Source organism: Nomia melanderi, chromosome 7, assembly GCF_051020985.1.
Source record: "Nomia melanderi isolate GNS246 chromosome 7, iyNomMela1, whole genome shotgun sequence".
In the NCBI taxonomy this organism is placed as follows: Eukaryota; Metazoa; Arthropoda; class Insecta; order Hymenoptera; family Halictidae; genus Nomia; species Nomia melanderi.
The window spans coordinates 1,138,279-1,165,783 of NC_135005.1; the positions used below are offsets into that span (position 1 = coordinate 1,138,279).

The 27,505-nt window shown below is 40.7% G+C and overlaps 1 protein-coding gene across 3 annotated transcripts in view; it reads right to left on the reverse strand.

Moving 5' to 3' along the window:
• LOC116424264 (discoidin domain-containing receptor 2) overlaps positions 1-27,505 on the reverse strand; it is a 160,819-nt gene that overhangs the window by 27,204 nt on the left and 106,110 nt on the right. For all 3 annotated transcript variants that reach the window (XM_076369522.1, XM_031970431.2, XM_076369523.1), the window contains 3 exons: positions 26,144-26,275; positions 10,855-10,960; positions 3,369-3,600 (listed from right to left, as the gene is read on the reverse strand). In XM_076369522.1, coding sequence (XP_076225637.1) covers positions 3,369-3,600; positions 10,855-10,960; positions 26,144-26,219 — 414 coding nt within the window. In that variant the 5' untranslated portion in view covers positions 26,220-26,275. The remainder of the gene's footprint in view (positions 1-3,368; positions 3,601-10,854; positions 10,961-26,143; positions 26,276-27,505) is intronic.

The following is a 27,505-nucleotide window of genomic DNA, read 5'->3' on the forward strand; positions in this document are numbered from 1 at the left end:
TCTCTCATTCTCTCCTCACCTTTCCTATCCCTTCTGTTCTCGAGAATCACGATCGTTCCCCCGGAATAAACGTTCGTGTCGCGTTCGCCGGAAATAAAATAAAAATACTCGAAAATAATGTTATTGTCGGCAGAGCGAAATGACTTATATTGGTCTCGGCGTCGCTCTTCAGAACAAATATCGCGAAATAGTGGAAGTTCCTTAGAAACTCTACCCGGATACGTGCTCTCTCCTTTACCACCGGTGCTCTTTCCTCGCCGGAAAATCATAAAGTGGAGCGAAACTGAAAACAATGCAGCTAAGTCGAGATGATTTATATTTGTTTCTGTTCCTGGACGGTGAACGTCAAGCGTTGGAATTCAATGAAAATTGTACGCCGTCTGACAGTGATTTCTGCCCGACAGTATAATTCCGAGTTCTTTTGGGTGAAAATGTCACTGGCAGATTTCGTTTTGTATTCCTGTAATGCTTAAACTTGCGCAACAAAAATATTATAATCTGGTTACTCACAATAGTACATCGACTAAAGATTATAAATTTGAAAGTAAGGAGAACAAGTACGATGTTGATTCCCAAGGACTTATTTTAAAACCTATCTCAGACGGATGCTGAATTAACAATTTTAATTAGATCTGCGCCGAAAATAAATATAAATAGATTTCGAAAGGTTAAAGTGCAGAGCGAATAATGTATTAACGCGTATTCTTGATGCTTCACGATTAGCTTTCCGAGTAAACGATAACGATATCTGGGATTAAATTTAAATGAAGTTAAATCAGAGTACAGATGGTCTTTGCGATGATATTTGTACCTTTTCTTTCCCTTCTTAAAACTTTATCAAGTATATTTTACTTTAGCGTCAGTTGTCGAAAAGTGGTAGATAAAATTAAAATTTACGTAAAATTCTGTAGACAAGTAGATGTCTATCAACGGATGACGAAAGTACACTATTTCGTTATCATAACGATCAGATACTCATGCATTAATAAAGCTCGTAGAAATAATAAGAAGCAATACTTTTTATTCACTTTCACCTGAATTCGCTAGTTGCATTGGAGCGCGTAATATAAAACTTACAAAATTCAGTAAATCAAAAGTTTCGTTACACCCCAACCAAAGGAAACAGAAACTGTCTTCATTGTATTCCATACAGTTCAGTAGTACTAGTAGGCGTTCCTGTTGAGTCACTTGACTCCCCAGAGCATGCGCACGGTGACTGCAGTCTCGATCAGCCACGGCATTCTCCTTTTAACAAGCATCACTGTCGAACAGCGTATAAACACCCGCTTCGAGTTTTCCAACGAGAATCGCGAGCTCTCTTTGAACTAAGCATCGCACGGTATTTATGGCGGACGAAACAAAACAGTTTAGCCGAAGCAGTTAAATCAAAATGATTTACGCGGTGTAGCGAATAGCCGTGCGCGATAATAGGTATCGCGAAGCGACAGAAGCACGTTGGCGACGCGTGGCCGGGCGTAGTACGGGCCGAAGGACAGTTCATTCATCGGTGTCAGGCTTCACAGCGAATTCGCGAGATTCTCGTGAGAGTAACGCGGTAGGAGACATATATTTCCCGGTGAAATAAATGAACGGGCTGCGCCCCTATTGTTGGGTGTTGGTAATTAAAGTCGTAGGTTCACGGTTACCGATCTATTCTAGTAAATTGCATCGGCCGGGACCGCCGCGGACCACTTTTGACCGGCCAGCATATTACGGCCGAGATTTACGTCTTGTTAACGTCACGGTTTAGTTACTGGCCCGCGGCCGGTCCGCGGACTTGCGGACACCGCTACAAATCATTCTCAATAATCCGCGCGCCTCGCCGTGCGCGTATTGCCTCGTGACTAAATTTAACCGCGAGATTCCGCTTACACGTAACCTCGTTGATCTTTCGCGCCGGTGAATTGTTGTGACCGGTTAATTGAATTGAATTATGCGCCTCCTCGCAACCGCGGTTTCGGGTTCTAAACGGGGACCCAACGACGAAGTTACCCACCCCGAAACGCTGCTAACGGATACGACTGTTCAACTGTCGAATCTTCTCTTCAATATATCTCATATTTTCCTCATAGTTTCGTGATACTTATTATGTACATACGTATATTCATGCTAGGGTGAATTGTGTAACAGTGGAATTTAAAACGTCTGTCTTTTGTAATGGAAAAAATGTGTAACGAAATGTTGGTTTGAATTTTATGTTAAAATCCTTCTTTTTTTGATAATATTAATTTAAATAATTGTATTATTTGCTTATGTTTGTATATAAATTAAAATAATATGCTAATTTTTTGTAAAAGTATTTAAACGAGGCCATACTTTCCATAACACCGCAACATTAACGTGTAACTTTTACTTTTATAAGATTTTTCTATAGAAAAACTGTGTTTAAATATTACTAATAAATAAGTACATCTATAGACAGCTTGGATTTCTTATCTCTGTTTTCCATAATTTTATTATGCAATAGATGGTGGTAAGATCAATAAGAGGTATAGCACATTTTGCATTTCTTATGAGTAGAAACGGTCAATAGTCAGCAAACGCGACAACCACTTCAGGGATTAGCTTGCGGTTTCGTTGATTTTCTAAAAAGTGGAGAAATTAAAAATATTTTGTCTGTAGGTGTGCATAATTGCATGAAGTGACTAAAACAGTGATTCATATTGCGGTACAAAAATATATGGAATTTTGAATAATATGTCTGTATGTACGAAAAAAAAATGTAGAAGTGCCTAACTAGATTTAATCTTTTTTTTTTAGATGATTTTTACTCCTGCTTATTATAAGACTATAATTATTATTGTTGTATAAATCTCAACGGAAAAGCCACATAAAAATTTGTACGTCGCAGCACATGGAAACATGAATTTAATAGTAGTATTAAAGTATATTCAGCAACCCTATATAGTTAAACTAACATCTCCCCAGTCCACAAGAGTATAAAAATCCCCAGATTTGTTATATTTACACCATTAACACCTTCGAACTGCAAGCATTGTCTCAACAAGATCTCCGTGTTTCCTGAGACAACAAATACACCCAGGATGATTTACAACTTCCTGTCGTACTTCTGCTCCACTGTTTGCGTTCGGAAAATAACTACTCCGCCATAAACTCCGCTTAACTTAACAGCAATGTATTCGTTACAAGATCGATCGCGCAGCTTACTAGTCAAGAGAATAATTCTCGTCTTTGGACAAACTGCGAGAATTCATTACACTCTCATCGGAAGGAACGTCATTTTTATTTAAACCGAAACAATTATTTTCCTTCGCTGATAGAGAGCCACATTATATCAACTAAAAAACGTAACTGATACCTCTTAAGTACTAAGCATCTCAATCATCGCGCCAATGAAACGAACTCACCTCCTCGCCCCGGACGTCCCTGTATCGAACCCATTTCCCGAGCTTCGGCCTCCAATATTCCAGCATGTAAGCTTCCGAGAATTCGACACCTTCGCCGTTCCCGAAGCGTCCTTGAGTGCCGGTGGCGGTGATCATGTGGACCGTGTGAAGATCGATTTCCAGCCACTCGCGTGGTTCCGTCGTGATCTGCAGCTTCGGGCACCAGGCGCCTCCGTGGCTCTCTTGCCTCAGCCTGCAAGGGTAAATATTTACTCTGGGATTACCGTCGTTTATTTTTTTGTCCTCCCTCCATCTTCCTTCGTGGCTCTTTCTCTTAGCGGGAAAAACCTTTTTTTAACGGCCTCAGCCCGGAAAAGTGGTACGGCAAATCGTTTCTTGGGAACTGACACCCTGCAAACGCGGGAGACTAGAATTCTTTTTTATAGACTTAACACGCTACCAGCCAGTCCACGTGGAAGAAGACTGTGATCATATGTTTGTATTTGTGTTCCAATTTGTAGTTGGTTTTTTCACTTATATAAATAATCTTATTAACGTCGGTGCTCCTGTCAGAAATTAAATTTTTATTTCATTTAATTTGATACCATGTTTCGTGTTCCCTCAGGTCGTAAGTCGTGTTTATTACAACTTGTGTGTTAGCCTGATGCTGTGAAAATCGCTTACGTAGACTTAATGATATCAGTTGGGAAAAATGATATTTGGAATCGACGATACAACCGGAAGAAGCAATTCTGCATTAAAATTTAAGAAAATACAGAATACAATTTCTTTCATTCGTAACTACCTTCTCGTGACAATCAAGATAATACGTTCATTAAGTTGAACACTGACAATATAGTGGAACAAAATTAATTTTATATAAAAACATAAATTAATAATGTAGAATGAATTCTTTTCGTTCAAAATTTTGTTTTCCAGAAAATACATTTCAAAATTTCGTTAGACTTGTATACAGCTAATTGTTGATAAAACAATTCTATTTTACGACAGATTTACTCATAAACGAGACCTCAGCTGAACAAATTTTATCCCACTTTCAGCTCCCGCCGTTATACCGAATTACAAAGTCAAAACTAATATTATTTACGAGACATCAGCAACGTCAGTGAAACTTTCCAAGAATTAAAATTTCGATTCCAGCGAGCATAATGCGATAATTATCAAATCCCCGGAATAAACCGGATAGACTCTTGTAGGTCTTTTCATTAAAACGCTTGTATTGAATCAGCGTATGCAGACGTTGCAATTGACGTGCCGATAAAAATCCCTCGATAAGACGAAGTCGAAAGAGGATGGAGGGATATAATCGGAAATGTTACATCGTTGTAGAAAGGAAATCGTATAAATACGTGATCCTCCACGCGGCTGACGGGTAACCGTCACCTCGCGCCGGGGCGATACGGGGTGAAATTATAATTTATCGATCGAGTCGAGCCACCGGATGGCATGAATTAAAGATGAGCCGGTACCGGCGCGCCGCGAGAGCCGCCGCGCGCGGGGAAGCCACTTCGAGCCGGCTAATAATTGTATTCGCACATACCTTCCGCGGGCTCGTCTGTGGCATTAAAAAGCCCCTCGCCCGTGATTGCCGCGAAAAACGCGTCTTTCGCGCGAGGAATGCCGCTGCGAACTTCTGCCGATCCTCGTGGAAAACCGGGGGAACGCGTCGGAGCTTGAATCCAGTGGGCTCGTTTCGTCGTTTGACATCTTATTCTCGGTGCTTAATTACCATTTTAGTTTCTCATTAACCGGTATCTCGCTCTATAAATGTTTTACTGCCAGCGGGTCGCATAACGCGCGCGATACGCGAGGATGCGATTCCCGGAGACTTCCTGGCACCTCTTCCTACGCGATGAATTATTAACGAACCACTTTGCAGGCAGATATATGCCATACATCATTCCTGATGTATTTGCCGCATTTGATTTCACTGTGTTCGCTAGGCAGGCTGATTCTAAGTTAATGTTACGGAATGCGCTTACCTGCGAGGTAATTTTAATGAATTTCGTACGTGTCACGCGCGGCTACACGTGAACAATTGGCGTCGATCTTACGTACTTCTCTAATATGTTTCTATACCTTATTCGAGTGATTATGGGTTGTCATTATTTGTGCTTTAAATAAATTAAACATCCGGAATGCGCTTGGAAAAAAATTATCTGACTGTACAGTAAATCGAAGAGCCGGTCTATCAGTGTCATCATTAAAAATTCCTTCGACCTGAGATTTAGATCGAAGCTTCTCTCCGCACCGTCAGTTCCAAACTCAATTTTAAGTTTAAGAAAGAAAAAAAACTTGACGACCAAATCGTTCAGCCGAAGATTACTTTTCGAGCAGCGCCGCCCAGAAGATCGCTAGACGAAACCGACATCTGGGACGCAACACCTTTGAACGCGAAACGAAGCCATGAAGAAGAAAAAATGGACGATGAAAAAGCGAGCAGACTAAGCCAACCAAATTCACTCTTCGAAGGATTGTTTAAAATGATTTCTCAGTGTGTAGTATTTGACTTACACACGCTTTAACAACTTTTTTACAATGAAATACACATTGTATATGTAACCATTAAAATATAAAAAAGCCCTGCGAATTTTATACATTAATAATCATAAATATATAAAAGGCGATCAGATAAACAATTTTATTCACATTCGAGATAGTCTCTGTATTTTTATCATAATAATGTAATCCACAATATCAAAAAGAAACTTTTGTTCAACTTCAATTCTTGTAAATTAATTCTTTTAGTTCAAAGGTCCACAAAAATTCGTAATCAAAAAATGAAAATTAAAGTAAGTAAGAAATAATTAAAGTACAAATGCCATAGTGATGCACATTTTATTTAGAAAAAAACTATCTAGAAGTAGGTATATTATACACAGCTATTTGAAACCAGAGAATCACAGAGAAAATAAATTAGATCACATTTTCACACGATTATATCAATTAGGGTCAGCCTAAGTAGTCAAAAACTGATACAGAATGTCATAAATAGCGTTCACAAAACATCAAATTGACAGCAGCCATAAATCTCGCATTAAATTCAATCTAAAGTCCTCACCGCGAGCTAGCCGCGGCAATACAAAGGCAAGGGGATAGGCCGCCATGAAATTTTAACCGTCCGCACAATCTATGCTCATACAACATTCTTAACTTCCCATTAACGTGCAGATCTACTCACCGAAGGATTGCGACACGTTCGCGCGTCGCGCAGAAAATGGTGGCAATAAAGAGATGAACCATCGCCCTCTCGGAACCGTCAGAATTTTAAGTGTTGTTTTGATGGTGGACGGGGTAGTAAAAAGCGACGATGTCCCGATGCGAAGCTTTTCGTTAAGAAACCCGGGCGTTTCGGGCAGCGAGAAAGAACGAGGCAGCGATAAAAGCGAGCTGGAAAGGCGAGCGAGGAAGAAAAGAGGATCAGCGAGAAAGGTAAATAGGAATACGGAGAGAGGCGTACAGAGAGGGAGGGTATCCAGCGAGGACCATAACTCATAGCCCATTAAGAGAGCTCGAACTGCCTTGGCTGCCACTTTGATACAGTCCGAGGCATCAAAGACATTCCAAGCGCGCGCGCGCTCGCGCCACCCGGCTCCGCGATAAATCTCGGGGCAGACGATTACGCCGACTTCAGCTGCGAGCTGCCGCGTCGGCGGAATCGCCGGAAAGCGGGACCCCGCGAAGACCAAGAGGCCGATTATCGAGAGGAATGGTTTGTCGAACGCGAACGAAGGGAGTCACTCGAGCTATTCCCGGTCTTCAGACTCGCGATTCGCCCGCACGGAGATGATTTGTTGCCCCCGGCGACAGGGGAGACTAGCCCCTCTTCTTTGTGGACCCGAAGCCGTTCTGATGAAAATGTTCTTCCGTGAACGCGCCGACCTCGGACCGGCAGCGATGTTACCCGGACGCGCGAGAGGACAGACGCGAAGATGAATGACGCTGGTGAGGAGTCCTTCTAGCTTACAGCGATGGAATTTTGTTCGTCGGGGCAGTCGGACGTCGTTTTGTTTAGTTGAATTTGTCGGACGGACGGCCGTGTAAAAGGAAGGTAATGTAGTTGGCGAGACTCTTTTATAGAAGAGTATTTGGTTCAAGGTTTTCATTGAATTCGATACGAAATCTGAATTGAATAAAGAGTTAATAAGAATATTTGTGAAAATGCAGTATTAATTTATCGGTATTCCTTGCACGTTTTTATAAATTTTATACGATATTGTGCCAACGATACTTATTAGCACAGTATAAACAACGAAAAGGAAGAGTTTTTGTGTCTTGTTTTAATTTTGTAAAAGTACCTTCGATTTTCTGGGAAAATAATACCTTCAAGTACGAGTTGTTAATACTTTGTAGAGATTTTGTGAACTTAGGTTTTCGAATACTTATATTGACAAACTAAAGTCTAAGTATTCTCCGAATAGCTTTAAAAATATCAAAATATCTTATCTGAAAAGGAAGTCGACAGAAACTCACAGGGCAATCTATAATATCATTTACACGTTACAGAATCACTACGGTGAATCGGTATTATTGAAGTAAAACGATAAAAAAATGGAAAGGCGAGAGAAAAATATGTTGATAGTCCGTTGACTGAAAAAATATTCATACGTTGAGGGTATCTTGCATGGTGGCAGCAGTATCTCGACGAGAGCGAACACGTAATACGAGTTAGATGTGCGTATTTTAGGGTAAACGGAGTCGTATGGGGTAAATAGGGTATTCACCGGGAAGCCCGCAGTATCAGGAAGCCATGGGAGTGTCGTTGAAGAAGGTCTAGACGGTCTACTAGTAAAGAGTGCTCACAAGCAACGATATCGGCATTGCATCGAAAAGGCTTTCCTTGCTTTTATATTGTGGCGAAAAGGAAAATATCGCAACAGTTTCTTACACGTTACATCATGAGTTATCCTTCAAGCATTAGCAACATTTTTCAATGAAACTTTCTTGATTGTAAACACTTTTGTATCTTTTTCGCGATTTCGAGAACCGTATCTACTCATTGCAAAAATGCGTTCGTAAAATTTTATTGTCAATGTATAACATTATATTGACATTTATGCACTTATTATAACTAGGTATTAGACTGCAGCCAGATAATGATTTTAGATAATACCAATTTTTACTAATTTGACAGAAATATTCTTGGCAGAGTTTAAACAAATTTGATATTAATAATTGGTTGAGATGTTAAAGCACATAGAAATGAATAACAACAAATTAATTTTTGATAAAGTGAATATCCCCCAAGGAGCATGTGTGTGGTCTTTCATATATCTACTAATTTATAAAGACGTTCATTTGCATATTCATTGGCAGTATAATAACACAGAAATGAATACGATTGGACATTAATTACCATCTTTCCTGAAACACATTTTCTATTTTGAATTCACATTTAATAAAATCTTATTGCTCAATTCTGCCTCACTGAATTCACAATAAATTTCACGGTGTCTCATCACATTCTGCTGAACACGATCTTAACCTATGTTCAGCGAATAAGATATCCTCAAGATTAAAATGCAAACGTAAATAACTCTGGATTCGTTTAATATTCCATCGCTGAGCATAAAAACGCTGAATGACCCAGCAGACTCTTGCATTTTAATCTCGCTTCGATGATTCCTCCGAAAAACGATGAAACGTTAACCAGGAATTTTAGGGATCGTTTTACAACATGTTTTTCGGGTTAAACGATTCGCGAGCGTCAGTTCATTAACGCTGTCGGTGGTCCGGTTCAGATCTCTTGTTTGGTCTACGTTCGCCTAGTTCTCGCGTTTCTCTCTCCTTCTCAGTCCTTCTGGTCGAAGGTAATTAGCTGGCACATATAATGGAAGAATACGCAGAGATCGTGTTAACCCCTAACCCTATGATTCCTTTTGAAACTGCGCTTGATAGAACTACTTTATTACTAATAATTTATTAAAAGGAGGAAAAAATTTTCAAACTGATTCTACATCTACGTAGCGTAACAATTGAAAATATAAAGGCAATATCTAATTTAAACTAAAAAGAATTGAATATTATGAATGGTTATCAAATTCTTTTCGAAATCTTCTGCGAGGGTCTGACTCGATATTGTAAGACAAGGGGTTAACGACGTCTAAGAAGTTCGGAACGTTCGATACAAATGGGTCTGCATGCGGGACACGCCGCGTCATTAATCCTCATTGCGGCTCGAAGGCCGAATTAGACGCGCAGTTTAGTAGTCGGTGATTAATACGGTGACCGCTCGAGTCCCGATCGTGAGCTATCTCGGCCGTGGACAGGATGACGGACAGGAAGAGGATCATCCGTTTAAGCCGTAGAAAGCATTCAGAGTCAGAAACGTTATCGTGCACCGCGGTCGACGCTCCTCTTTTTGCGTTTTTCCTTTCTTTCTTTTCTGTCGTCGATCACCATCGCACAATTGCCCCGACATCAATCTGCATCCCGTTTTAAAACGTCCGCACGTCGATTCCCTGACAAATCGTTTCTTCTTTTTAGGAAGGAACGGGGTGGATATATTATTTGGCCCGATAACAAATTTATTTGGGATCTCGATGAACGACCCTGGACAAATTATTGATGGTCCGTGACAATCGACCGAGAATAAATGGAAAACGTTTTTGGAAGTCTGAAATATTGAATAGGTAAATTATTATTAGTATTTTGAGGTGATAATGCAGTTTTAATTGGTGCGTCTAATTGATGCTTGATTTGATTGTAGCAACCCGTATTTTGTGACTATACATCATTTTTAACTGCTTTTTGGAATAACTGAAACTTTAAATGAATTTTGGGATGAAGATAATGAAGAAAGCAAGAGTAATAAGTTCTTGTTTAATACTATTTATTGTGAAAAGGTTCGTAAAAATAGAAATTTCTACATCTTCTGCGATAAAATAGATATCCGCCAACAATTGATAGAAATACCCTACTTTATTTTTATAATTACCAAGCATTTATTCCTCACAACTGAATAGCATGTTTTACTTGTCTATCTTGACTACCACGATTACAATATCCTGCAGAACAGTGTGCGGTAAATTTGAAGAAGAAAAAGACGACTCGCTAATCAGCACGCGTAACATAAAGTTCACGTTCGAGAATCCTATATAAAAGTTTCAATTTTACTATGGCACGAAACTTTCGGAATCCTAAATTGAGGTATTCACGCGTTCCTGGCTACATATACTGGGCGGGCTAATAAAAACTTTGAAAGCTAATTGAAACGATTGTGATGTCCCATAATGTTCTTAGCAATCTGTGAAACGATTCGTTTGTTCTTTCGGAGAGAGTTTGCAGAGTGTCTTTTCCCGGCGAGCGGGCTCCCATTTATCCTCAAATAGGTCACTTAACGAAGCGCGCTGATTTCGGGAAATTGCATCTCTGTTCCGCGTCGCTCACAAAGGGGTTAATTTTATCATATTTCCGAATGCGTATTGCATCGCATCTGCATAATGCGCTCCATAAACGAGACGGTAATACACGGTAATTCACTCACCGTCCGTGATGTGGCCCGACGTTTCCGCTATCGAAACTCGAGCTCGCTGTGATGTCTGCATCGGGAATCACGCCAGATTCCATCCCCAGGGGTGCGATGCATTGTGCTGCAAACAAAGGAAATTGCTTTGATTATATATACGTCCATATTCGTTCCGCCTTGCTCTTTCGTTCCCGAGCAGCGTAATTATCATTCGTACGTTTCAATTGTTCGATACGATCATGGTGCTAATCGTATCATGGGAATATCTTTGCGAATTTCCTTTCGACAAATTTCTCCGATACTCGCAGCAAAAATTTTCAATCGATATTCAACGATTATTGTTTAAAGAATATTTACGCTTTTGTTTATAATAATAAGAAGGGTACACTTTAACTTTTGCTTACATAATTTCAAAATCAGTTCCATAACGGGAAATTATATTTTACGATAGTATTAAATATAAAGAAAAATAATGCGAATTATTTATATTTACAGATGTTTTCTACAAATAGACACGAAAACAAATCAGAAAGTAAGTCGTTTGAATTTGAATGAAAAAACACGATTTAACAATAGTATAGAATAACAGAAAAGGTAAAATATAAATACGTATACTATACTCTAACCCCTTAATATTCACTACAGGACAAAATTTTATCTATATATATAAATAAGAAATAACGAACAAAAATATATTGAAGTGCTTATTTACTTGTTATTCGAAGCATTATTACCTCTTTACATATTACTACACAAGTCCACATATTGTTTTTTGCAATCAATTTGTTGAAAATATTAAAACAGAAAGCTCCTTATTCTTTAATACATTACTGTTAATGATTTACATTTCTATTTCCATAGATCATACGAATAAATCAATTTGCTGAAAATAAAGAATAATTATTCTCTGAATGAGGTATCTAATTATCAAGAATTCATTTGTTTAAAACATTGTACTATAATCTATAGCATAATATCAACAGCTCCAGAACATGTATACCAATAATTCAAACATCTTTACTAGTATTATAAACTTATATTTGATTATCCTACCCGAATACATTGAAAAAAGGCTAATCTTGCTAAACTGTGACCGTTCACGGATTTAAACGAGCCGTGCGATGATCGCGCACGATTTTCGGAGCGGATTCAGGAAGCAGCTGTCGTTGACCGCCATTCCGACCGGCCGGATTTATCGAGTTTCCCGAACCGCGAACCCCTACGCTGGCAACCGAGTTTCTCGCTAAACGAGCGTATATTATTTTCCTATTCCCGGGAACCGCGATCTCGGCGGCGTTTGTTCAAACAGATCTCGCCCGCTTTGATGATTTTCCCCGGGCGCGAGTCGCTTTTTATTCGGGGACGGCGGTGGCGACGGCTCGATCCGGTCGCGTGTTCCACGACCGTACGGTGGCCGGGCACAGACGTGTAATTTCGGATCGTCGAAAATGTTTCTCGCGCCTCGGACTCGTGATTGAAAAGCATTTCTCGGTATCGCGCCGGCTACGGTATCGTAATTATCGCCGGGCGCGCAACACATCGGGGAAGAATTGCACGACGTATCCGGGGCCCGTTCGCGTCGGCCATAATCGTGAGTTGCCCGAGCTGCGTGTTGCGAGGAAGCGGCGTTCGAGACGTGTAATGAAACCCCGATGAACCCGAACCCCGCCGAATATAACGACCAGGAATTGTAGGATCTCCTTCGGGATCACATTCTCTGCATCGAAATAAGATTCGACTTAAGCGAAGATCCCTCGCAGAAATATTTCTGCTTGTTACGTGATATACGTCACGTTCATTTTGTTATTACTTTGTTATTACCGGAGACGTGATTATAGTGATGTTCGTTTGATGATTGCACGGATATTTCTGCGGAGAAAACTTGGCTGATGGAGAATCGAACTTGACTGCATCGACCACTTTTCTCTTAAATATACGATTTTAGTAACGAAAATTATGTTGTGTAAGAATATTTTTGACCGGTTCCGTAAAGCCCATGTAATTGTAAATTCAAACAAGTAACTTAAAAGAATCTCGAACTCCTTCGGTCTTCGTGAAAAACTGTTGCATTCAAACTAGGGAAATTTTGGGGGATTATAAATGCACGTCCATAGACATAGAATTTAACTTTGTGGTAGAAGAAGTCTGCGATTATTTCGAAAACTAGAAGGAAGCGTGGGTTTCCTCAGAGGTAAAAAGTTGTTTAAAGTAATGACCTTGATAACATATTTCAAAATCATCAAAATCGGTGTTGCCTACACCATTATGTATACATTTATTATATTTATATATGTATACCTTGTAAACTAATAAATTCCTACACCTGAAACTAAAATTTAGTCTTCTTTCATCGGGCACCGCCCATACATGTAAATGAAGTTTTAATATGGTGCCTCAAAGTAAAATTAACCCTACTTTATTTTGAATAATAATACTAGCTATAAACACAGAACATTCACAAGTTGATATAATAATAATAATTATGTAGCCAACAATCCTAAGTACAATGTAGTACAATTTAAATCACAATTCTCCGAAATTTAAAGATGCAAAATAGAAATATGTGACACAATGTTGTTCTTGATCAACCAGTTGCTCCCAAGGCCAATCGAAGTACAGAAACAATTTAACGTACACGTATCGACAACATATTTTTTCACGAGGTTCAAGTTGTAATCCGCGTGGTAAGGTTTCTCATAAATAAATTTTTAACGATGTACACACACTGGTTACAGGCAAGTCGCGACCTCATGCAAGTTTTACGACTCGACGGCCGCTTATTTCTGGTAATTAACTTCTCTACATGGAGGCACTTGTTCCCGGGAGTTGAAGCGACACGCGTACAACACCGTTTTTGCCGCTTGAAATTTCGCCCCGTTGGTTTTTCGTTCTACCTCCGCCACCCCCTCCTTGTGACCGTCCAGTGAACGCTAACACTGTACGACTACAACGTAATCCTTTCAACGGGAATTTCAATTTTTGTTATTTGTTTCTTCAATCAGTTGTAGCAGTAAATAACAACCTAGGTGCCAAAATGAGCCAATGATTAATCGACATATAATTATGCTATGGATATTTACACAAAGCCATATTTTTATGCGTTACGTGAAAATATATATCTTTTATAGAAAATATTCGTAAATAAAATATCAATGTTTATAAATTTGATTATAAGTGAATACATTAATGTACATCTTTTCCTGATTGAAAACATTGGAGACAATATGCTATTTATTTATAAACATTATAGTTTCATTTTAAATTAATTCTAAATTCCAATGTAATTAGTAAAACCTTTATAATCGTAAGCACTGTTAATCAGTTTGCAGTGCTTTATAATTATCCTTGCTGAAAGTAAAAATTACACGTAGTATTTTTCAGAAAAACCATATAATATAACAATGGAAATTCGAATAACAAAGTATACTCAAAACTTGTATATTACTTCGTATATTTAGTATTTCTTAGGAACAATAATATTCTTGGAATTGTAATGGTTTAGTAGTACAAGGATTTACAATTCCAATGTACACATCTGTGTCAAGTTTCCAGATGCTACCGATGTCAAACAACGACACCGAAAATAAACGAAGTTCAGAGCGGTTTTGAACAAGCATTTCGTAAATGGAGCAGATCTTAAGTTGAATGTCACGAAAAGACTGCAGGTTTGTTTAGGGAGCGAATGGGAGGAAAGAAAGGAAGGCTGGGCTAACGGGGAAAGGTTCTGCGAGAGACTGATTAGAGGGAAAGCTGGTTGCGAAGAAGCAGCAGGAGAAAAGAAAACACGGTCACGAGATTACGAGAAGCATCCGAACAAACACCTTAGCTTTAGTAATTCAAGTGTAGTTAGGAAAAATAAAGCTAGAGTTTGGACACACCACTTGTGGCTGGGGACTTGAGCGCAGCCATAACACACTCTACTATTCCACGACAGAGGAAAGACTACTCTCGAAGAGCCACCAAACGAACTTGAATACGAGAAGTTTCCTCCAAGTGGAGCAAATGCTTCAAGATGCGGACTGAAACTCAACAATACGAAGTTTCTACGGAACAAGAACTTGTCCATTGCCTTAACACGTTGCGGTTTAGACGTCTGAGAGTCTATAAATTATTTCTTCTAAGTGAAATCGTTCCAAGAGAAATCAAAATCTTTGTTGAATAGTTAATGTATAAAATAAATACTTCCATAGCACGAAGATTGCGATGAGAAACTTTCGTAAAACTAGACTGATACTTGTGTCGATGTTTAAAGAAAAATAATTAAAAGAAAAATGTTTAACATGTTATTATAATCGGTACGATTGATTGAAAACAGCCACGTCATTAGGTATTTTAAAGATGTATTTCAAATGGTTTATTCAGCAAAGATGATTGATTTCTATTGTAAAAAGTTTTATTTGCTGATGTTTTATTTGCAAGTCGTAAAGTATACACGCGAAGTAACAGAAAACACTTTAATTAAATAATTAAGAAGCAGAAAGTATATTAACAATCACAGATTTTACAAACAATCCGATGCACAAGTTTATCAGCTGCAATTATTTTCATTGAATTTCATGATATTTAATAAAATCACATTCAGCTATAGAGAAACGAAAACATTTATGATACATTATTAAAGAAGACAAACATGTTTACGGTAAAAATATTCGAATAAAATATACGCCACCGAAAACACAACGACAGTAGCTACATCCTCCTCAATAAATTATCATCTAAACGATAATCGTTAGTAGCTCCCCTAGTCCACCCCAACCAGGAGGTCGCGGGAACAACGAACAAACTCGTGTCGCCCGGTGGCTGGGTAGGCAGGTTCGATCCTCGTATTTATAGACATCCTGGAAAAGAGCATCGAAACGAGAAAAGAAGAAGTAAGTTATGCGACGTTTGGCCCGCCCCAGCCACTCATTCGGCGACCATAACTCTCGCGGAGTGGCAGCTCAGAACGGAAGGGTGTGTGCCGCCCTCCTTCCGCGAGAAGAGGGAAATTGAATGCCTCCGCAACCCCTCTTCCTAGCATCTTTTCCCCACCAACCTCCTTCCCGTCACCTGGTCCTCCTTCTTCCTCTCTTAACCGTGTCACTGTCAAATTGATAACCGCTCCTTTCTCCGGGGACGAAGAGTTCTCTCCTCTAAACCGTTCGGCTTCCGGGGAAGCCGCAGGAATGCACGAACAGCGTCCCTTGAAACTTGCCTACAGCCAGGTATAATCCGTCGGCGGGATAAGTTGATTTCGACGACTTAAATAATTTATGCGAGCGAGAGGAAACGAAAATACCGGAGAGGGGGTGAGAGTAATCGGGAATCCGGACTCGTTAAAAAATTAGCCGACCTCGGGCAGCCGCGGCGAAAAGACATTAAGCGAATTAAACGGAAAGGACAGGAACGGGCGTGCACCGGTGCCACGCGAAAGAAATGGAAAGGCGGCGCGGGGATCAGCTTAAAGCCCGGCAACGAGATTTTCTATCTCGCCGGATTTAATAATTCCGCCCCGGCCCGCCTTTGTTAACTCCACAATTATTATTAATGACGATGTACGAGGGTCGGCGGTTCTGGCCGGGTAGCCGCGGCACCGCTGCCGCCGCCACGGCCGCTGCCGACGTTTCTCTCTCGCCTTGTTTTCCTCCTCCGCGGGCGTGAATGTAAATTAATTACTCGCCGGGTCTTTCGTGAAAAACATATTAAGCGCCCCACCTTATTACGACACGATATTACGGCGTAAATCATGCCTCACTTACGGATTACTATTTTTCAACGGAGGGTACGGAACAACCCCTCGGCTAATCGAAATTTGAACAATTTCGCTGCGACCGAGATCACTTGGGAATAACTTGGGAATGGATTTGATATTGCTGTCAGGTTCCTACCAGACGCATTACTTGGAATTATTCGAAATCGTCGAGCAAAATTGAAATTAGCTGTATCTTTATCTTCTTGTCTTGTGATCTGCTTCGCGACTGAGCTCGAAATCATTGTTTTGTTTGTAATCGTTTTCTAAGAGTGAACAGAACTCCAAAAGTCCTGTATTTTTAAATACGAAATAGCATTTTTCTCAAACAATTACATCTGCTGATACGCTAAAACAATTCGAAATGGTTCAATCTCATAATCTGTCTTAGAACATAAATACATTAATACTACATTACAGAGGATAAAACAGAGGTTTACAAACTATTACCTGTAAATGTGGGATACAATTTATAAAAACGGCACAGTTTCACTTTCATAATAGAGTAGCCTACAAATACATAAAGTTACTTAAAAAGATCATTAAATTTTCCCATATAACCCTTCTCCCATCACAAACCATTTAACGTATATAACTAATCCTATTTCCGTGAAACCCACAGTATGCTTATATCGGAACGTAACGATAATATGTTCCCCAGTAATTGCCATATTATGACAACGCCCGCCGCGTTTTATTTACTTAACGGAATTAGCAGGTGGACACCTGCCGGTGTTTTCCCTTTTTCCCGGAAACCCTATCCCTCATAGGCTGGAGCCAAGTGAAATTAGAATGAATGTTTGTAGAAACGACGACAACGAAGAAGGAGTTCGCGTTTCCTCATCCCCTGTTCCACCCCTATCCCTTCCTGGAGCATGCATTTACCCTTTCGTAAGAGCTACGGGCGCCGAAACACCGTTCTCCCCGATATTGTTGGAACCAGGGAGCCATTTTCGTCTCTTTTAGGAAAAACAAACAGCGGTCGCAGGCGGAAGATAACGCGCGTCTCGCGTTGAGGGCGCATGCTCGTCTTTCTGGCGCCGGGACGGCTGGAGAAACGGAAGTACTACTTTTACACGGCCCTTTCGCCTCCCTTTGCTCAACTGCCCCCACCCTCTAACTCCAGCGTACGCCTAGTGCTGCAGTCTTTTTGCACCCTACCCTATAACGGACCCTTTCCCAACCTTCTCCGAGCCGTGACCCATCCCCGGCAGTCTTGAAATCACCGTCTCGAGTTGCGTGCAGTGCTCGCTCCTCGGGGGTCGAGGCTTCAACCCCTTTCGTAGGCGCGCGGTTCCGTGGCGAGCATGTGTTACGGTCGCCTTCGTGGCCTGGATTTATCAAAAGCGAGCCTCGGCCACGTCGCTCCGGGCGAGACTTATGTTTCTGACCTCAGCCGCTTGGAATATCGCCGCGCCCGCCCCGGTTCGCGGAGCTCGTTAATCGCGACATCGTACGACTTTGATGTCGCGCTATGCGCTACTACGCGCGATTCGGAAAAACGGGGACGTGATATCACGGGCGAAACACGCAGGGTGAAGGTAATTGAAAATGTTTGTGGAAAAGCTGACGCCTGCCGCGGGTTATCAGTAGTAGCTACTGCGAGGCAGCTATTGTAAGCAACGAAAGCAGTTCAAGGATAAAATAGTTGAAATATTAGCTTTATTATTTTTCATTTGAAATGAAAATGATGCATAAAACTGATAAACGATTATTTAAATGAAAGTTATTCGGAATTATTGAAGGATGATTACGTGTGAACATAAATTCTCAGATCTATTAAGGAATATAGTAATTTTAAATAATTTATTGGCAAAACATTTCATTACGTTAAATAACAATATTAAATAAGAAATGACAATTTTTTTATGTTACATGCCATATACCCTATCAATTACATGAACAAGCGAATTATTTATTCGTTTCCATTTCCTTTTTAACCCCTTGCGATACAATGGCGAGTAAGACTCGTAATGAAGATTTTTAGATTAATTTAACAAAAATCAATGTTGTTCATTGCCCACGTATCAAAGCAGAAAACTATTTTGCTATTATCAATGTATTATCTTCAAATGAAATTTCTGCTTAAAACAGAAAGGAAAATTTTGTTGCTTTTCTTCGAAATTGGCGGTAGTAAAATGTTAGACCAACTTAGTAGAGAAAGTAAATAATACGTCAAGTGGTTAACTTTTATCCTTCATATAATTCTTTTATGAAACTGTAAAAGACCTATGTTTGTACATTTTTCTACTTATCTTCTAATTACTTCGCACAGACTATTTGTATGGAACATTTTAATTTTTACGTACTCTTGCTACCATCACAAAAGAATAGTATTATTGAATTCCAACTTCATACAGAATATCGAACTAGCTTTCTCTCACCGATATTCTCACATTCCCATAGATAAAACCAAAGAACACATCCGTCAGCCAATAACACGAAATTAATATCGTCTTGAAATTCAAGCCCGACACCGCCCCTTAAGAAAGGATTTTCTCAATAGTCAAGTTCCAGCACAATCGCGATCGAGAGGAATCTCTACTGGGGTTCGAACCCTCCGGGAGAGGGTGCACTCCACTCCAGGATATGGTGTTTGCTTTCGCGGGCAGACTTATGAAAATACAGAGATCCGCGGGACAGATTGACGGGGGCTGGGCTCTCCGAGGCTGAAAGTCGTGGATTATTACGCTCGACGTAGACGTATGACAGTCTGACGTCCTTTCACCGCGTCAGGCTCGACGCGCGCGTCTCGGAGTGTCTCGGTCCGATTCCACCCTCTTCCGGCTCGATACACGTCGGAACCGAGACGGAGCAGCCGACCGCGTTAAGTCGATTGCATGGCACTTGGAACGATTTAGCCGAAATCATTAACACACTCCTTGCCAACCTATCTGGCTGGGTGCATACCTGGTGCCAAAACTCTTTCAGTTCAATACTAAACTGCTGAGTAATAACCCTGTGCACTTGATTGTCCCCGCCGAAGAAACACGTATAAGTAACGAAACTAGACGAAACATTTATTTCATCGCAATCAGCAAGAGACTGAAGTTTTACTCCAAGTATTATGCAAGCCGATTAATTATTTTAATATTTTTAACAGTATGTCACATTATTTGGAGCGAAATGTTAATTTACTAAGGTCTTTAAAAACGAAAGGTTAAGACAGTAAATTAGTATAGTAAAAAATGACGTGAGAAATATCAGTTCCATTAGTACTGAGCACTGGGCTTCTATGTTAGTGTCGATGGGAAAATCGGTTATTGCTAATGAATGAGATGACCAAAAGCTGCTTGCAATAGATCGGTCCATTTGACATCTCACTATCATCAACCATATGATCGAGCAGATCCAGTGGCAATGAACGCGTTGAAGACGAGGAGGAGACACCGGGCACGGCCTGTCTCGCGTGTAAACTGTCGCCTTCTGGCACGTGATCAAGCGCGACGAGATCGGGCCGCGAAACGGGGTAAGAAACAGATGTCGGGACACACTCGCTTGGGAATGTTTACGCAGAGAGGATTTTATATCCGAGAGACATACGACGCACACGTGTACCCGGCGCGGCCCCCTTTGTCGTGCCAGCGATTCGACGTTTAAACAAACTCCGCGAAAGTAGCGTCGCGGTGTTAATGACGCCGCGGGATGGCACAAAGGGATGACAAATCGCAACGATCGCCGTGACGTGTGATCCCCGTCCGCGGGATGTCGGGAATGGCCGGTCGAGACTCGGAAAAGTGGAAAGTTTATTGCTTGAGATGCACGAACACGGTTCGCACAATTGCTTTATGGAGAATTATTGTTCTATAAATGTATGGCGAGTAAGAAGATTTCTGCAATGTTCTGCTGAGTTCCTTCCATGATTTAATAGTGATATGATTTAGTCTTGCATTTTAGGTAATGCAGTTGATTTAATGTAGTTACTTTAATAACGCGCTATCGCACTAACGTTTTTCACTTTCAACATTCACAGTTTATGAATGTAAATTGTAGTATGAAATAATATAGATTATTCAGTAATTTTTCATCATTGCATTGTCTTTTTATCTTCTATTACAACAAGTGATGAGAAATGTCATGAGAAAAGAAAATCAAAATTATTGAACGAAAATTATACCATAATTATATCATTATTGAGTATATGGAACACAATGAACACTGGATAATTGCAACATCATCATCCCCACCATAAACCCACCAGGTTCCTTTTAACACGCCATAGCACTTGACAAGCGACCGCGGTTGAAGGGTGTAACACGATCCGACTACTGTCGAACTCGACAATTTCAACGTCTCTTTCTTTTTTATTCGTAGTCCTTTTCTATATCTGAAACTTCAGTCGCGTATTATACAAACAATTATGATCGTAATTCTATCGTGTTTGGTATTATTTCAAACAGAAAAACATAACAAACACGAAGGTAAAAGTTTCATTTATCAGAAGTCAAAAATAACAAAGTTTGAGTTTTGAGTTACAGGTCTCTAGGCCCACCATACTAAAATCTTCGTTTCTTGAGATGGATTCAGTTCTACTTCTTCATAATTGCAACCTTTTGGTGCAGTTGAGTGTTGCAGTTATCCAGTGTTCATTGTATATAAGTGGATCACTTTGAAAAGAATGTTTTGTTTTAAATAATATGGCACAACTTTTCTATTAACAGTATATCGTATTTTCATCCAACATAAAAAAACTAAATTGTTACATTTCAATTCACTAGCACTATTTATTTAAATTTTATCTTACGAAAGAACCCAAGTAACAAATGATATATAAACGTTTTCATCAAATTTCTACCGTCTCTTACCAAGATTTATACTTTATTAAAGAATGCCACCGCAAAGATAAAGCGAAGAAAAGTTTCTTGTGAAGTTTATGTAATAGACGGAAAACCTTTGGCTGAAGACCCTAATGTGTTTGTCTCACAGTGAATACCATTGACTCATTGCGATTTAAAAATTACTCCAAATCCTGGACACTCTTAAGACGCTATCTACCGTGAAATCCCGGTGAGCTAGTCCGAAATCGGCGAGGTATGCTGGCCGCGGGACGTGCCATAACGCTTTAATTGTCTTTCGGTTATGTTAATACGTCGACAATTTCATCAGTGGCATGAGCGTATCTAATGGATCTGCGGATAATTGGAAAGGAGGGGTCGTTGGGGTTCCAGGGAGGTAACGGACCGATGACAATGCCATAACGCAAGAGGGTTTTCGCGTAACGATTCTCTACCATGGACGAGCTCTCCCTCTGCTGAATGTGTCCCCGCCAATGTTCACTGTTGATTTATAGTACTCTGAACATATGAGTTCAGTCATACATATACGTATTTCGAGCAGACTGTTATTATTAATTAAATATAAATGAGTTCATATGTTTCTCTTTACCGGAACGTATTATAATATTTATATTATTCATTGTTCCAGATTGAAAAGAAATATCAGGATAATACCCCTAGGATATTTTGAAAAATCTTAATCTGATTTTCTCTAAATATTGTACGTAGCAATTTAATGCTGGCACTTATGTAGTCCGATTAAAGCGTTCTTATTCTACTTCAAAAAGCTTTGAAACCGTTGTAATATTTTTTCCTAGAATGTATTTAATCATATTATTATACGCTAAACTTTTGTTTGAAGAAGGGTCCACAGAGAGCATTTAGTCGTGAGAACCTGCTTAATAGATATTAGTCCCTAAGAAACAGGAAGGAAATAAGCGAATCAAGCCTTGCACTGTACACATGATTCTCAAAATAAAGTCACGCTCTTTTTTCTCCTTTCCCACGAACTGTATTAGATGATTCATATAACTAAGGCGGTCCATAGCTCTCGTCTAAGTGAAGGAGCAAAAAATGGGAGGAACATTGTGTGGAGCAGTCACGCACTGACTTCTTTAGCTCTTACATTTTTTCGTCTGACGTACTCATCCGCCATAATTATATTCCTCTCTAAGAATTTCCTACTTACAATTAATCTCATTCTTCTTTTATACAATTTAAAGCGATTAATTGTTAAAATTAATCAATTAATGATTAAGGTCGGCATGATTAAGTTAAGCTTTGATAGGGAATGTGTATCTTTGCAATTCATTTCGTAACGTTAGTCAATAGAGTTACTGTTCTTTGTGCCGTGATATTTGTATGACAATTATTATAACACATTTTCTCCTATATAAGTACATTTTTAATAAACGTCGTGAAACGCTGACCCTTGAACACTTGATTGAATAACCGAACGATTCCATAATCTATTCACACACAATACTTGAAAAACAAAGAAGAAACCAAGCATCCAAGGAAACTACCATTGCACACATCCTGTTTTCTTCCCAGCTAAACAATAACAACAAAACTCCAATTTCCCATAATATTAAACTACCATTAAGACCGGTGGCATAGTCGTGCAATCCAACGGAACCATTAAACGCTTTATTTTCCCATGCAAAGGCAACATTAGACCTAACCGAAGCCTCAGGCCCCAATCCATTAGCTCCACAATTATACAGTTAATTCCGCTGTAGCGATGCCATTACCATGGACTAGCGACGAAAGAAAAAGAGCTTAATATCCTCACGCACGGTAGTAACTACCGAGCACGGTCCCAAGAATCCAGAGCGCGTCGTTCATTTTCCCAGCGATATCGCGAGCGAGCGCCACGCCAGCCATGTCGAAGCGCGTGCACGCGAGCCGGCTCGCGGACGTGTCGCGTGGCGTTGCATCGGTTGCCCCGGCATCCGCGTACGCGCACTCGAATGCGCGAAACCGAACGCGGCCGTCCCCCCTTCACTGCTGTGTGCGTACGTGGTGGCCGCTCACGCGTGCAGGAGGACTAGGCCCGGCGCGGAGCGGCCAGACCGCAATCCAACCGACGTACAACATGTTTATGTATCGCAGGCAACATTAACATTGCAATTTATGCGCGCTTTAACTGCCCCGCAGCCCTTCCAGCCGGCCTTCGTCCTCTCCACGAGCGGCTGGCCCGCTTAACACGACCGCGAATTTATCAACGCGGTTCGACGCACAAGTTCACTCACCGCAGGAGGGCCGACATCTCTTTCCTCCTCCCCTCTGCTGCGACTCGCCGTCGCTCTAGCTTTCGTCGGCTCCCGACACTATTTATATTTCGTCGATCATTACTTATTGTTTCCGGCTGCCACCCGCAACACCAACTTCCGAGCCCCGCGGGCTTATTAAATTCCGCGACGACGCGTTTGATGCTCCGAAACGGGACACCGGCTTTCGGCAGACGGGTCTGGGTTAGGTATGCCTTTTCGCGGGTTTGAGTTGGCACACGCTTCGCGGCCGGATTTGCGCGCTTTGAATATGTATTTAGAGAGATGGCTCGGCTCAAGGGTGCACAAGGGAGTGGATACGAGGGTCATTGCGGATTTGAGGCCGCCGACGTGATGGAATCTCTGTTACTTGCTGCGACCCCTTTCGACATAATTGTCGCGTGCCTCGTTTTTGATTTTGAGTGGATTGTCTGCGGTTGTGAAGTATCGTTTAATGAAATATATGAATATTATTGTGTTGACGTAATTAATATCGTTTGTGCTTTTTTCTCTTTTGCGAATTTATAATAAACTTATATTCGGCTCGTTGTCGCTTTCATATTTTTGTGGCAAACTTGCAGGAAATGTGCTTATACCGCATTGAGACATTTAAGTTAGGAATATTATTATTATTGTTTTGCAATAATATCTGTCGAATCGTTTATCGGTCAAGTGAAATTTAGAAATTATATATTATTTAAATATGTTAACGATTTGTAATTTTGTAGGTTTAATAATATAGGTAAACGAACGTAAAGTAGAAATGTAACTGAATTTTTAGATTCTGTGTCATCATGTTAGAAAAAGTATAAAATTTTAAATGTAGTTATATTTTAAGCAGCGAAACTGAAAAGTAAACAGAAAGCAGGATATTCTACTGAAAATCTTTCTTTGGCATATACACAAAATTTAAGAAAAAAAATATTTCTATCACAATTCTAAAATTATTTGAATTGTTCCCATTTTCATTAACGTTAGAGAAATACTTCTACCGTTAGTTGCGTATCAGTAATCCGACACATATTTAACCAATGCTTCCTTTCTAAAATTACGCGAAACGCAGAGTTGAATGAACGAATACAGAATTAAGCAAACTTAACTAACCTCCCGATTACAGGAAATAGAGATACGGTTCAGCTTCATACATGACAACACGAAGATTACACAACAGTATCAAATCCTCGTTCCATCACGGAAATCACAGAGCGATTATTATCCGGTCCGATTATCATTAACCAAAGCGATGCGATAAATTTGAATTCCAGTTGGGTTCACGCCGCGCTCCATCAGGGGTCTAACAAAAACGTTTCGAGTCCCTCCCCGCCCAGTCCATTAAACATTCCGCCGCCTCGCCGGCGGATTTATTTCTTTCTAAAACTGTTATGTATATATCCCGTTGGTACATAGACCCCGTAGCCATGTAACCAGACCGAAACAGCGCAACCCCATCCATCTTTCGGGTTCCACGGAGTTCGCGTAGGGGGTGCGAAATACGTTTCGCAGACGTCCGGGGTTCGAGGTCGATTTCACGAACGAGTACCTGAGAGCCTTTCCCGGCCGGCAGAACTCTTACCGGATACTTTGCAAGTTTCTCGGCCTGTTTACCTGACACGAGGGCGACTCTACGCGCGCCCTGGTATCTGAAGTCAATGGGATGGAAAGCGACCCGAAGTAGAAATCGAGTAGAAGGCCCGGTGGTTTAATGCGTGGCAACCCGCTACAAGGACCCAAGGCGCCGGGATTCCACCGTGGTTTTTATCGGCCGCCCCAAACGGGGAGAGGCTTGTTACCACCGCGAGAATTATGGTCTCGGGTGTAAACACGTATCCCGTCTGGCTTGTATGTACCTACAAATGCCAGGTCCCGATCCCTTGTATCATCGATGAGAAACTCCGAGCGAATCTGTCTATAGACTGTTCAGCGAGACGAGTCAAAGCAAATAAAAGAAAATATTAGCGGTCTTTATATATTAATCCTTTGAGGACAAATATCGTCGCATTGACACCAGATTCTGATAGTCAGAATAGCAGAATGCAAACAAATAATTTAGTTGTTCAAACTACTGAAAATCATCGTCTACAAAGGGTTGATTATTCGATGAACGTGAATTTCACAGCATACTAACTAAATAATTGTATTCGTTACAACTTTATTTTGAATTTGACTGATAAAGAATTAATGCATACTTTTGTTGTCTTATTGTAAGTAATTTCGTATGTTTTTTGCTATGCGACATGCAAAAGGATAAAAATATTTAATATCTGGACTTTTACGGGAAAAGTTCAGCGACCCTTCGTTTAGAAAGACGGAGCACGGAATAACGAAAGTCCAAATAAATGTCGTTCCACTGGGATTTACGGTAGTATATTGAGATCGACAGTTTTCCGATCTATCTTCATTCATTTTTCCTGAAACGACGTCTGGCGGTCAATTAAGCTTAATTGAGAATGGAAAGACTGTCGGTGCGGAATGCCTGAATATTTGAACGGGACAGTCGAGTGTCGTTCGAAGGTATCGTCGAGAGTACTCACATATGTCTATAGACAGTCCTTCGTAGGTGCAGAGGATCAGTAGGTAAAAGATGAGGCACGTCTGCAGGTAGTCCATGGTGGCGTTGATGGATGGTTGGCTAGCCAGTGGTCATCGAACTCTCATAACCGCTTCTGTAAGAAAAACCAATAAATGGTTGTTTAAACTAGACAATAATCTGATAATGAGAAAAGACAAAATCGTGCAAACCGATTCAATGCTTCATAATCTAGGAATACTTAAATAATCTTATACAACTATGCATTACTTACAAACAAGGTTTCTACATAATAACACGTTCGGTTGTTACTAAAATTTCATTCTTCTCTCCTAGAAGCAGTGTAGTATTTTTAATTTTACGTCTGGAAGGCGCAGCTTCGTTGATAACTATCATTTGAGCGTGTTAGTCGTCAAACATCAATAAGTAAAAACAGGGATACATTATTAAATGATAAACTTATTGAAGCAATTGTTGAAACACAATGTATGCAACGGAAGTATTAATAAACACATATCTAATATGCACATGAGGTGACACGTATCTTATATCATCAGTGTAACGCGTGCTAGTTGAGCAGAGTTGTCAACAAGTATTGTGGTTATCGCGAATTAAGACCCGGTCATTTAAGCATACCGATCGCGGGCTACGCCCCAAACAACATCCTTGTAAGATCGTTCAGTTTACTGCCTAAGGAGGAAAGGGAAGCAATTAAACGTAAGTTCCACGGAAGGAATGGGATGAGGGTACGTAGAACGAAGGGGCCAGGATGAACGTAGAAAAACAGACTGAAAACGGCCGTTTCGGTCCGGCCGTGCTTTTCGCCGGTGTGAAATGGCGCGGCTCTTGTACCGGACAGATATACGACCGGTACAGCAGCCACGGACAAAGAGCTACATTCACGCCAGCAACCATTACGCGTCATTATCGAGATTAGGATCGGGAGTTCGGACTGGTAAGGTAGGAAAGAGAGGGAGAAAGAAAGAGAGCGAAGAAGAGCACAGATAATCGTAAAGAGGGAGAAAGAAAGAAGGGAACAGAGAACGCCACGGGGACTTTCGGCTGGCTGTTCTTCTCTCGGGCGAGGGGGCGAGCTCGCGTGTAGCGGATGCTGATGGCGCAGGGAGGGTGGGTCACGCGGGAGAAAGAGGGACTGTACTTTATTCACGGTGGTGCCGTCGTGGCGCGCACCGTAGAAAAAAGCAAGGAACGGTTTCGGGGGCAGAGGGAGCATAGGCGAGGCCTTCACTTTTTGGCTAATTAACGGGAGTTTCTTCGACTACCGACTACTTCGCGATGCTTATCTGGCGAAGTTAGGGGCCCCTCGCGCGTACCTCGTTATTCAACCAGCCATGAGCGAGCCAGA